Source organism: Aotus nancymaae, unplaced genomic scaffold (assembly GCF_030222135.1).
Source record: "Aotus nancymaae isolate 86718 unplaced genomic scaffold, 86718_ANA_hifiasm-v0.15.2.pri h1tg000006l, whole genome shotgun sequence".
Taxonomy (NCBI): domain Eukaryota; kingdom Metazoa; phylum Chordata; class Mammalia; order Primates; family Aotidae; genus Aotus; species Aotus nancymaae.
The window spans coordinates 97778966-97792159 of record NW_026988417.1 but is presented as its reverse complement, the minus strand read 5'-3'; the positions used below and the strand labels follow the sequence as shown (position 1 = coordinate 97792159).

The 13194-nt window shown below is 38.4% G+C and overlaps 1 protein-coding gene across 4 annotated transcripts in view; it reads left to right on the top strand.

Annotated features, from left to right (window-relative positions):
- The window catches only part of TRAPPC11 (trafficking protein particle complex subunit 11), a 52374-nt gene that overhangs the window by 25556 nt on the left and 13624 nt on the right, over positions 1 to 13194 (top strand). For all 4 annotated transcript variants that reach the window (XM_064369896.1, XM_012472566.3, XM_012472565.3 and 1 more), the window contains 8 exons: positions 635 to 765; positions 5029 to 5184; positions 6612 to 6799; positions 7246 to 7394; positions 7582 to 7703; positions 8261 to 8380; positions 11138 to 11203; positions 11314 to 11470. In XM_064369896.1, the coding sequence (XP_064225966.1) occupies positions 635 to 765; positions 5029 to 5184; positions 6612 to 6799; positions 7246 to 7394; positions 7582 to 7703; positions 8261 to 8380; positions 11138 to 11203; positions 11314 to 11470 (1089 nt within the window). The remainder of the gene's footprint in view (positions 1 to 634; positions 766 to 5028; positions 5185 to 6611; positions 6800 to 7245; positions 7395 to 7581; positions 7704 to 8260; positions 8381 to 11137; positions 11204 to 11313; positions 11471 to 13194) is intronic.

Genomic DNA, 13194 nt, shown 5'->3' with positions numbered 1-13194 from the left:
ATTACAGGCCCAGGCTAATTTGTCTATTTTTAGTAGAGATGAGTTTCACCATGTTGGTCAGGCTGGTCTTGAACTCCTGACCTCAGGTGATCTGCCTGCCTTAGCCTCCCAAAGTACTGGGATTTCAGGCATGAGCCACTGCACCTAGCCTATTATTATTTTTTTTTTTTCTGTGACAGAGTCGCACTCTGTCGCCCAGGCTGGAGTGCAGTGGTGCGATCTCAGCTTACTGCACCTTCCACCTCCTGCGTTCAGGCGATTCTTGTGCCTCAGCCTCCCAAGTAGCTGGTATTATAGATGCATGCCACCATTCTCGGCTAATTTTTGAATTTTTAGTTGAGACAAAGTTTCACCATGTTGGCCAGGGTGGTCTCAAACTCCTGACCTCAAGTGATCCGCCTGCCTTGGCCTCCCAAAGTGCTGGGATTACAGGTGTGAGTCACTGCGCTCAGCCTAAATTTTATTTTCATAATGAAAAGTGAGCTCATTTGTCTCTTGAAACGCGTTAAGTGCAGAAGTCAGTAAGAATGGTCAGTGCAGATGTGTCTTTCTGAAGAAGAAATGTGGTTAACAGGATATGTGTGGGTCTTGGGTATCTGGTTGTGCATAACGCAGCCCTTTGTTTTATTTCTAGTACAATGCAAAGCCAAGTTTCATGCTCCAAGTTTTCATGTTGATGTTCCCATTCAGTTTGATATTTATCTGAAGGCTGATTGTCCACATCCAATTAGGTTTTCCAAGCTCTGTGTCAGCTTTAATAATCAGGTAATTGTGCCGTTTCATGTGTTTTTACCACGTTTATCTTGTAGCTTGTGTTAAACTAGATAAAGATGAGCTTAGTGAATTTTATGTCTTAATGGTGTCATAGTAACAAATGAACTTTGGCAAGGTCTGTTTACAAATATATTTCCAAACTTCTAGCGATTCAAGTTTTATACTTTGCCTACTCCAATTTTTGTTTTCACTCCGTTTATGAAGTCTAAGAATTCTGTGTGTGTGTGTGTGTGTGTGTATGTGTATGTATGTACACACACAGTATATATATACCTTTTTGGTCTTTTTTGAGACGGGGTCTCGCTCTGTTGCCCAGGCTAGAGTGGAGTGGTGCAATTATAGTTTTCTGTAGCCTCAACCTCCTGGACTCAAGAGATCCTCTCACCTCAGCCCCGCAAGTCGCTGGGACTACAGGCACCTGCCACCACATCCGGCTAATTTTTGTATTTTTTGTAGAGACAGGGTTTCGCCATATTGCCCAGTCTGGTCTTGAACTTCTGGGCTCCAGTGATCCGCCCACCTTAGCCTCTCAAAGTCCTGGGATTACAGGTGTGAGGCACCACATCTGGGCTTATATTTTTTTATAGTGTATACTTGAATTCCAGATAAGGTATATTCAGAATGATTAAAATTTTCAAAATCATTTGGTTTATATTCTACTTCAATATTATTAATGTTATTAGTTTATGATTATGGAAGTAATTTATGTTTAATATTTTAAAAATTGAAATAGAATAGATGGATATAAAGTGAAAAGTAAATGTGTGTCTTCTTTTAATTCCATTCTCCCATACATCCTCTATGTTAACTTCTTGAATAGTCTAGACATTTTCTGTGCACAAATATATAAGCAACTTTTTTCCTTGCAGAATTGGGTTTGTTTGAATCATTTTCTGCATTTGAATATATGTGAAGCATGATGTAGTATATAATCAAGCACTTGATTACATTACAACTCTGTTATGAATTCACTTAGTAGATAATCAACTTTTGATTACCAGAAAGTACAGTGAGACTTTAACCAACAAGCATTTATTGAGAGTTACAATATTCTTAACATTCTGAACCTGAGTATAGCATATGTCGACCTCATTAAAATGTAGGCATTTTGGGGGACAAGGGCCAGGACAGAATCAAAGATTGCCCAAGTAGGTAATGAAGACTAAATTACACAGTGTGGCTAGAAAGAAGTACAGCTGTAGTAGGCACACCAGAGAAAAGGGAGGGAGTTCCAAGAATGAAGATGAAATTATAATAGGTCTAAAAGATGGGACGGGAGAACATGTTTGGCAACGAGAAAACACTGCATGGAGACAGAAGAGTGTATTCTGTGTTTCTGGGATAGTCAAGCCTCTCTAGAATCGAGGGTTTATAATGCTGGGTAGTGGGAAATAAGGCCAGGTGGCTTAAAGGGACCTTGCAGAGTTAAGCAGGGATAGGCTAGTAAACAGATGTCTTTCAAGATGTATTCATTCTTTTATCTGTGTTCTATTTATTGGCTGGTGATAAAGAAACGGTATTATCTGTTTTATTCGGATTTGATTCATAAGAAGTCAGAAATGTCTCTGTAATAGAAATGATTAGATGAAGCTGGGTCACCTGAAGATCCTGATGTTTTATTCAACTTCAGACCCTTACTCAAGGATTCCCTCTGATCAGTTTGAGAATTTTATTTTATTGTTTTTGTTTGTTTGTTTTTGAGACAAAGTGTCTCTCTGTCTCCTGGGCTGGAGTGCAGTGGCACCATCTTGACTTACTGCAGTCTTAATCTCCCAGGCTCAAGTGATTCTCCCATCTCAGCCTCTCCTGAGTCTGGAACTACAGGCACGTGTCACCATGCCCAGCTAATTTTTGACTTTTTTTTTTATAGAGACGGGCTGTTGCTGTTTTGCCCAGGCTGGTCTTGAACCCCTGGGCTCAAAGAGTCTACCCACCTCAGCCTCCCAAAGTGCTGGGATTACAGGTGTGAGCCATCATGCCCGGCCAGTTTGAGGATTTTTAAGCAAAAGCATGAAATTTATTTCTAAAGTTTTAAGAAACTTTATTCTAGTAGCAAAATTGAAATAAATAATATCATGGAAGCCAATTAGAGGCTCTTTATATTAATCCAGGTACAAAAGTACAACGATTGGGATTAAGATACTGGTGTTGAGAATGGAGATTTAGGAATACAAGAGGCATTTAAAAACAGATAAATCTGGATTGCCGAGTGCATATGGAAGCTGAAAAGTGGGGATAGGATGAATGAAGGAAAGGAGCTTTTGTACATGGCCTTTCTTCTTCTTGAATTGGATTGCCCTCCTCTCCGACTAGTTCATTCCTCTTTGTCTTTTCTCACTTAAAAGCATCATTTCCTCAGGGAAGCCTCCCCTGACTTACATGACTCAACCACTTAGCCAGGCTCTCCTAGCCTTAGTACTAATCACACTGTGGTTTCACCTTTGTCTGTGTGATTATTCGGTAGATAACCTGTTTTCCTTACCAGAATCTAAGCTCCATAAGGACAGAAGGGCAGGTTTTTTTTGTTTGTTTTGTTCATTATGAAATTAGAGGGTCAACACACGGACTCTATTTTTGTTCGTTTGTTTGTTTTGTTTTGTTTTTTAAGGAGACACTCTGTTGCCCAGGCTGGAGTGCAGTGATGCGATCATAGTTCACCTCAGCCTCAAATTCCTGGGCTCATGTAAGGGGACTCTTATTTTACTTTTCCCTCAATAGTCTACTCTTTCATTTCTTTCCTTTCCTTTTTTTTTTTTTAAACAACAAACATGAACTATTAAAAACTAACAAAAATGCTAAAATGGAATATAAAGCAATTAGTTTTAAAATTTAGATTATATTCAAGATACAGGCTGAGTGCAGTGACTCATGCCTGTAATCCCAGTACTTTGGGAGGCCAAGGTAGGTGGATCACTGGAGGTCAGAAGTTCGAGACTGGACTAGCCAACGTGGTGAAACCCCATCTCTACAAAAATACAGAAATTAGCTGGGCATGATGGCGGGTGACTGTAGTCTCAGCTACTTGGGAAGCTGAGGCATGAGAACTGCTTGAACCTGGGAGGCGGAGGTTGCAGTGAGCCTAAATTGTGCCGTTGCACTTCAGCCTGGGTGACAGAGTGAGATTCCATCTGAAAAGAAAAGAAATTCGCTATATAAATCATAAGGAAAAAAGTAGAATCAGTTTTGGAAGCATGGAATAGAAATGAAAATTATTAGGAAAGTATAAAATTGGAACTGTGTAAGAATTTCTGTGAAGGTAATTTATCTGCTGGGATAGAAGATGGCTCTTGCTTGGAAAGGTTTAGTTTATTTATTGAACAGATGAGAATGATGATTCCGTAGATAGAAACATGAAAGATGTCTTCCTTTATTCATCTATAGGGCATGTTCTCTTCTGGCAAGGCAGATGCACATTCACTTTGGGACATACTGAGTTTCAGGTGGTAGTGGACTTGTCCTCTAGACAGTTGTGGATATAAGCTTGTAATTAAGGAAATAAGACAGAATAGGACAACTTTATGTGGGAGATACTAGCAACAATGGTATAGAGTAAGTGGAAACAAATATGTTTTCCAATGAAGCGAACATAGAAATAAAGACCTGAAAGAAAGCAAAATAGTGGAGCTGGGCTCAGTGGCTCATGCCTGTAATACCAACACTTTTGGAGGCCAAGACAGGAGGATCGCTTGAGTCCAGGAAGTTTGAAAACAGCCTGGGCAACATAGTGAGACCCCATCTCTACAAGAAATACAAAAATTAGCCAAGTGTGATGGTATGTGCCTGTGGTCCCAGCTACTTTGGAGGCTGAGGTGGGACCATCACTTGGGTCCAAGAGGTTAAGGCTGCAGTGAGCCGAGATTGTGCCACTGCACTCCAGGTGGGAAAAACAGGAAGTAACCAAGCAGGAAGAGAAACAGAAAAGATGATAGCATCACAGAAGCCAAGTGAAAAACGGTTCTTCAAGGAAAGGAGGTGATAAACAGTAGTGTGCAGTGCAACAAAGCACAAACTGTTTCTCTCTCTGGGAGAGGGTTATCTAAATATTTTCAGGAAACAGTTTGTGTGTAGTGAACTGTTTTATTGTGGCAGCAGTGAGTGGATAAGTGCCTTTATTTGGCATAAAAATACTTTCTTTTATTGGTAACCTTTCATAATGCTTCAGTGTTTGCGTTAAAACTAAATGAGCTCCAAACCACTTGGCATTCAGTGTTAGCAGACATCTGACATCTGATGACCCCTGCTCACCTCTTTCAGGAATACAACCAGTTCTGTGTAATAGAAGAAGCATCCAAAGCAAGTGAAGTTTTAGAAAATCTGACTCAAGGAAAGATGTGCTTAGTTCCTGGTAAAACAAGAAAACTGTCATTTAAATTTGTTGCAAAAACTGAAGATGTGGGAAAGAAAATTGAGGTTAGTTATGAAATTTGTTTAAAAATATTTTTAATAAAAGTAGTATGTTTATATCAGAAATGAAAATCTTCTACTTGAACTTCCTAAAGGAAACCATTCATAATAGTTTGGGAAGTTTCCTTCCAGACATTTTTCTATGAACATATTTGTAGTTTAAAATTTTTTCAATTAATAAAATTGAGAATAAACTGTAGCTGGCTTTTGTCACTTAATAGTGTATATTAGACATTATTTCTTGTTAGTACATAAAACCAATCTCATTTTTTAATGACTGCATAATCAGTTAAGGAGTTTAAACAATGTGTATTATGTAATATAGCAAATATATTTTTTATGTTATTCAGACTGAGTGAGTATCTTTTGATGTTTAAACATTACTGAGTACATATTTTTAAAGAAAAAACGAACATATATATTTGTAAAGATTGATACAGTATAGGCAATTGAAATGCCTTTTAGAAATAGAGGATCTAAGTAATATCTTTATTAAGCATAAACTCTGGAGCCAAACAGTATGGGTTTAAATTGCAGCTCTCCAGCTTACTAAGCTTGTGGCCCTGGGGAGTTACTTAGCTTCTATGTGTCTTCTAAGTGTATTCATCTGTAAAATGGGGATCATAGGAGTACTTACCTATGAGGATTTCATGAGGATTAAATCAGCTGGTTAATGTAACTTGCTTGGAATAGTGATGAGCACACAGTAAGTGCTTGTTTTTCATGACCTGAATGGGAATCTACACTTGGGACCATTGCTAAGATATAGTTGTACTACCAATGTTTCCATAACAGTTTCAATGAACATGTTGATTTTATTATTAACCAGTATCCAAAGTTTTTTGCTTATTCATTAAAAAAAATCCTTCATGATTTTGACTAAATCCCCTAATTGCATATTTTATTTTTTAATGGTACCTAAGGAAACCTACCAGTCATAAATTATAATTCGTAATTTTGAGTCCTTTTGTTAAAGGATTTATTTGAATGCAATATGTATGCAATTAATAAAGCATTTTATTGCCGATGCTATAAATATTTTCAGGAAAAATATTTGTGGAATCAGAAATTAGGTTGTAATGTATCTATAGCCATCACAATATTTATTTCATTTAGCAACCACTAACTGAGTTTCATTATATGAGGGACTGTGCCAGATGCTGAATTCATAACACTGCTGCTGTACAATCAGCCTCTCAATAGAAGGTCAAGTTATTATCTCTGTTTTAAAGGTGAAGAAGTTGAAACCCAGAGTGCAGTTAGTTTATGTCCCAGCCAGAGGAAGACTCTAACAGCAGGTGTTCTAACTTCTATCACACTGGGGGGTCTCTAGAGGAACTCCATGGTCTGGTAGTCTATGTTGTAATTTTGGTGAGAGGGGATGGTGACAACCACATGTGAGATGGCATTTCTGACATCTTTTTTTTTTTTAGATTACTTCAGTGGATCTTGCTCTGGGCAATGAGATGGGAAGATGTGTGGTTTTAAATTGGCAGGGAGGAGGGGGAGATGCTGCTTCCTCCCAAGAAGCCTTACAGGCAGCTCGGTCTTTCAAAAGGCGACCTAAGCTACCCGACAATGAAGTTCACTGGGACAGCATAATAATTCAGGCAAGCACAATGTAAGTCTACTTTACTAAGCCGATATTAAAGGTCATCCTATTTCTTTTTTTTTTTTTTTTTTTTGGAGACAGGGTCTCTCTCTTGCCCAGGATGGAGTGCAGTGGTGTGATCACAACTCACTACAGCCTTGACCAACTAAGCTCAAACGATTATCCCACCTCAGGCGCCACCCTTGCCTTCCCCAGTGGTTGGGACTACAGCCAGGTGCCACCATCCCTGAATAATTTTTGTATTTTTTCTAGAGATCGGGGTCTTACTATGCCTCCCAGGCTTGTTTCAAACTCCTGGGCTCAAATGATCCTCCTGCCTTGGCCTCCCAAAGTGCTGAGATTACGGGTGTGAGCCATCGCACCCAGCCTCTTATTTCTTTTAAATACTTTATTTAAATAATTTATTTGCTCTTTTTTTTTAAAATCAGTTACTTAGCTAAGGTTTCTTTTCAAAGGATCATTTCCAGAGTTCCAAACATTTCTGTACATTTGCGACACGAGCCCCCTGCCCTGACTAATGAAATGTATTGTTTGGTTGTGACTGTTCAATCTCATGAAAAGACCCAAATCAGAGATGTGAAGCTCACTGCTGGCTTAAAACCAGGTAAGCATTCTTTTTTGAAAGTTTGATCAGTATTAATCCAACATAAAATAAGCATCAGTGATGTCAACTGTAGGACTTTTGTTTAAAAAAGTCCTAGTATGACATAGTGCTCTTCACACAGTATTGATTATTAGGAGAGTGTTTGAGTTCTTTGTTTTGAAGAACCAATCAATATTAACTCTTTTAGGACAAGATGCCAATTTAACTCAGAAAACTCATGTGACTCTTCATGGGACAGAACTGTGTGATGAATCCTACCCGGCTTTACTCACTGACATTCCTGTTGGAGACTTACATCCAGGGGAACAGGTAAACTTGGTCAACTGGGATTGGAGAAGAAATCAATTAGTTTGTAGTTTTAAATATATAGTGAGTTTTAAACAGTTCAGAGCATTTTAACAGCAAATTCTAGGACTGAAAAGTGATTTAATTAATGAACGTTTCATACACATTTTACATACTTAAATGTATAAAATGTCTTAAGCAGTTTTTCTACAGGGGAATTTAGAAGACATACTTAATATGAATTAGTTGGCTAATAAAATAACTTGTTTGTAACTTAATGTGGTAAATTCTCAGTTAACTTCTGCTTCCAAGCAAGATATAAAAATTTTGTGGAAGTTGAGAATAATAATTTCTAAGAGATGCAGTAGTAATGATTCCACTCTTAAGCTGTGTCCAGATAATCAGAGTACTCTTCTACAGTGGGAGCTTTGATCAGTTACGTTGTAATATTCTCTAAAAGTTATAAAGAATTTAGCCAGTTGGTATAGTAAACTCTAGAAGGTGGGAACATTATCCAAGAATATATATCAAGAGGCAATATCTGTAATATTAATTAAATCACAACATTAATTTTGTTATAGCTGGAAAAAATGTTGTATGTTCGCTGTGGAACAGTGGGTTCAAGAATGTTTCTTGTATATGTTTCTTACCTGATCAATACAGCTGTTGAAGAAAAAGAAATTGTTTGCAAGTGTCACAAGGTATTTTTTTTATAACTACTGTATGAAGCATCATATGTGGAGTGTTCCCATTTTGTGTTATGTTAGTTTACTTATAAAATAAGCAGCTTACATGCTTATAGTCTATTATAAATTTTAATTAAACTTTTAAAAAAATTACTTATATTGAGATTTGTTTAGGCTGGCATTCACTACTCAAACATTAAATAGAAACTTGGCTTATATGGGTTTTCTTTCTTTTTTTTTTTGAGATGGAGTTTTGCTCTTGTTGCCCAGGCTGGAATGCGATGGTGTGATATCGGCTCACTGCAACCTCCGCCTCCTGGGTTGATGCGATTCTCCTGCCTCAGCCTCCCGAGTAGCTGGGATTACAGGCTTGTGCCACTACGCCCGGCTAATTTTTTGTTTTTTTAGTAGAGACAGGGTTTCTCCACATTGGTCAGGCTGTTCTTGAACTCCCAACCTCAGGTGATCTGCCTGCCTCTGCTCCCAAAGTGCTAGGATTACAGGCGTGAGCCACCACACTTGATCTGTATGGCTTTTCATATAGAGGACCAATAGGTTTGAGATCTCAAGCAAATCACACATAAGATAAAATCTGTAAGTTGACTTATATATAGGAGGTTCTCCCTTTGAAAAAACTTTTTCAGTTATTAAAAAAATACTTGTAAAAATTGTTTTTGATAAGTGCACATAAAAGTGAAAATAGGAACGATCACAGTTACAGTTCACAACTCGAAGGCAGCTGCTAACTCTTTGTATTCCTTATTGGTCTCTTTTCTATTTATAGAGATTTTTAAGAGGCCATGTTTTTAAATAGATTTACTGTGCTGTATATAATAGAACATTATGATATTTAGTATCTTCTAGGTCCTGACAGTAATTTTTTTTAGCTTTCTCTTAGGAATTGGGTCCTCAGCCCAGCAGAGGAGAAGGCCTAGCAATTTGGGGATTTGTTTTGTTACTGCATAGTTTGGGCTGCAGTTTTGTTACTGCACAGCTTGGCTATTTACAGGTCATTGGGAAAGAAAACCATCTCAAAATTGTTAGTATTTCCCAAGTGAAACAGAAGGCATGTCATGTACTGTTGAAAATTTCTCATAGCCTGGTGTAATGCATAGAGTCCTATATGGTAACTTAGGAGATAAGGGTACCACTTTCAGCACATTATATGTATTATCTCATTTAATGTTTCTAACCACCCTGTGAGGATTATGAAACTGGGACTTAAAGAGACTGCATGAGTTGAGCATTCCAAATCTGAAAATTCAAAATCCAGAATGTTCCAAAATCTGAAACTTGTTGAGCGCCAGCATGACACTCAAAGGAAATGCTTCCAGGAGAATTTTGGATTTGGAATGCTCAACCAGTAAGCATGGAAATATTCCAAAATCCAAAAATCTGAGACATTTCTGGTCCCAGCATTCTGTGTAACTTTCCCAAGGTCACATCATTAGGTTCAAGGTCACATAGCTAGTAAGTATGTATCAAGTCAGGGTTAGAATTCAGCTGTGCCTGGCATTACAGCCTGAGCTTTTAACCAGTATGACCTTTTTTAAAGGTTTCTTACCAAGAGGTCGTGTTACTTGTTTTGAAAGATAAAATAACCCCATTTTTTTTCTTTTTCCTATTTTTTTGTTTTTTTTTGACATGGGATCTCACTGTGTTGCCCAGCCTGGAGTGCAGTGATGCAATCTTGGCTCATTGCAACCTTCACCTCCTGGTTTCAAGCAATCCTCCCATCTCAGCCTCCCAAGTAACTGAGACTACAGGTGTGCACCGCCATGCTCAGCTAATTTTTTGTATTTTTGGTAGAGACAGGGTTGCGCCATGTTTCTCAGGCTGGTCTCGAACTCCTGAGCTCAAGCAGTTTGCCCACCTCAGCCTCCCAAAATGCTGAGATTGCAGGTGTGAGCCACCATGCTCAGCCCCCATTGTTTTTCTAACAGACTCTTAGAAGAGAGATGTAGCATGTTGGTTAAGAGTGTAGGCTCCATGACAGTTTCAGTTCTGCTTTTATGCCTTTGTTACTTTCCAGTTATGTGACCTCATCTTAAAGTGGCAATCATAATAGCACTTGTTCCCTTGTGTGATTATGAACATTACATAATACATGTATAGTGATGATAGCAGTGTCTGTCATATTACATTAATATTACCTTTATTATTAGTCATTTTGAGTTGAGGTGTAGTAAGAGCTTAGACAAAAGAAGACCCTAGCTTTGTGGAACATCTGATTCCTCCTCTGTAAAATGGTGATGATGCCTGCCCTGCCCATTTCGTTAGATACAAAAATAAATAATGTATAAGAAAACACTTCTGCTGGGTGCTGTGGTTCACTCCTATAATACCAGCGCTTTGGGGTTCTGAGGCAAAAGGATCATTTGAGGCAGTTCAAGACTAGCCTGAGCAACATAGCAAGGCCCTATCTCTAAAAAAATAAAACACAGTAGCCAGGCATGGTGGTGTGCGCCTATAGTCCCAGCTACTCAGGAGGATCACTTGAGCCCACATGTTCGAGGCTGCAGTGATCTGTGATGGTGCCACTTTACTGGATCCTGGTTGCCAGAGTGAGACCCTGTCTCCAAAAAAAAAAAAATAGTACTCAGTTCTCTCTACACAGATTTTTACAAACATTATCTAAAAGAAAGGCCTTTCTCTCTTAGTGTGTATAATTTGGGATTATTTATTGATCAGTGATAGATTGTGTTTTTTTTAAAACTTTATATACAAAGATTTAGAGAAGCCATTGAATGTGCTTTTTAAATTTTCTTGCAGGATGAAACTGTAACAATAGAAACAGTCTTTCCATTTGATGTTGCAGTTAAATTTGTTTCTACCAAGGTATGTTCCTGTGAGGCATACTAGAAATCATTTAAGTTATAGAAATGGACTGAAACGATAACATGGATTAAAGTAATTCCTGACAGACCTTTTATCTTCATTTGTGACAGTTTGAGCACCTGGAAAGGGTTTATGCTGACATCCCCTTTCTGTTGATGACGGACGTCTTAAGTGCCTCACCCTGGGCCCTCACCATTGTTTCCAGTGAGCTCCAACTTGCTCCATCCATGACCACAGTGGACCAGCTAGAGTCCCAGGTGGACAATGGTGAGAAGTTGGTCCATTCCCACTTAAAAAGCAGGAGAATTGTGTGTGTGTGTGTGTGTGTGTGTATGCGTGTGTGTGTGTGTAAGCTGGCAATGGAGGAGTTAATTCGCTTTTTACTAAGTGAGGGAACTTGAGACCTATACTCATGAAAGCAAATGCATATGGAATTAAGGTGGAATCAGTGTCATTTATAATACCATTTGCTTGACTATACCTGATTTTTAAAGATCAGATTTTTTCATACTCTAAGGAAGTTGTACTTTGAAAATGTACTTCACAAAAAGAATTCTTTTTTCATTGTTGAACTTTTTAAAGGTTTTTTTGTCATTGACTCTTAATGTTTACTGTTTTTCATAACTTGAAATGAGAAAAGATATTTCTTTATATATATATATTTTTTATTGCATTTTAGGTTCTGGGGTACATGTAAAGAACATGCAGGATTGTTGCATAGGTACATACACGGCAATGTGGTTTGCTGCCTCAGTCCCCATCATCTATATCTGGCATTTCTCCCCATGTTATCCCTCCCCTAGAAAAGATATTTCTTAAAGATACTTCGGCAAATATAGACAAGTAGAAGATAAATTTTCTGAGTCTCCCAGCTAAAACAGTTTGTAAGACTGATTCAAAGCCAGGACAATACCTCTGTGGTTTTAAAAAGTACTAATAATATCTTTTGCTTTCACAATGTCTTCATGAGTTTTTTTTTATCTCTTCTTGAAACTTGGTTTTCTCTTGTGTGTTTGGAAATCATTTTCTCTGTCCTACTTTGTTTTTCTGTTTCCTTCCCTTTTTCCTTACTGTTTTAATTGGGAATAATGAGCTTGAGGGTCAGACTGAGCTAGATTCAGATTCCAGCCCTACCACTTACTCTTTTGTGAACTCAAAAGGTCATTTCATCACTTCTTAGAGGCAGAGAGGATGATGTATGTGAAATAATCAAGTCGTATATATGAGAGAATATGAAATCTCTTAGCTCAGTGCTCCTCTTCTGACAGCTTAGTAAAAGCTGGTTATTTGTCCATTCTTGCTGATTCCTTTGCTTTCAGTGTTGGTCATTTCCAATATTCTGAATTTGGTTCCCTTGTTCTTTCTCTACAAGTCTTCAGGTGCCACACGATCTCAGGCTGCCTGCATTCCCGTGTCCAGTTGGAGGGGTCGTTGTAAGTACCCTTCATCCAAACTGGAAATGGCAGAGAAAAACTACACTCTTTCACATCCACATCCATTCCTGAGCTCAAGTGCTACCTTCTAAACATTTTTTGAATTCAGCTTTTCATCTCCATTTTCGGTGCCATCTTACCATTGATCTCACCCGGTCTACAGAAGTAGGTTCTTAACTGGTTTCTTCCTTGGCAGTCATTCTTTTCCCTAGCCTGCTTTTCATAATGCCGTGAGACCTCCCCTGGCCCGGCTCTGGCTGACCTTCCCAGCTGCCTCTACCCCAGGCTTTCTACTGCCCTTTGCACTCTCCCAGGTTTCAACCAAGACAAACTTAGGGCATTCATCCATCATTGCCCCCATACATATCAAAAAATATGTACTTTTGAACATATCTTTGGAACGTTTGTCTAAAACCTTTTCATCTCTTTCAACCTGTTGAACTCTGGCTTGCTCTTCAGGGCTCATGTAAACTTTAACTTCTTGTTCCTCCCAAGCAGAGCTAAGTACTCTTCCTTCTTTACTCCCATGTTTTTTTGCACATACTTACATTGTTACAT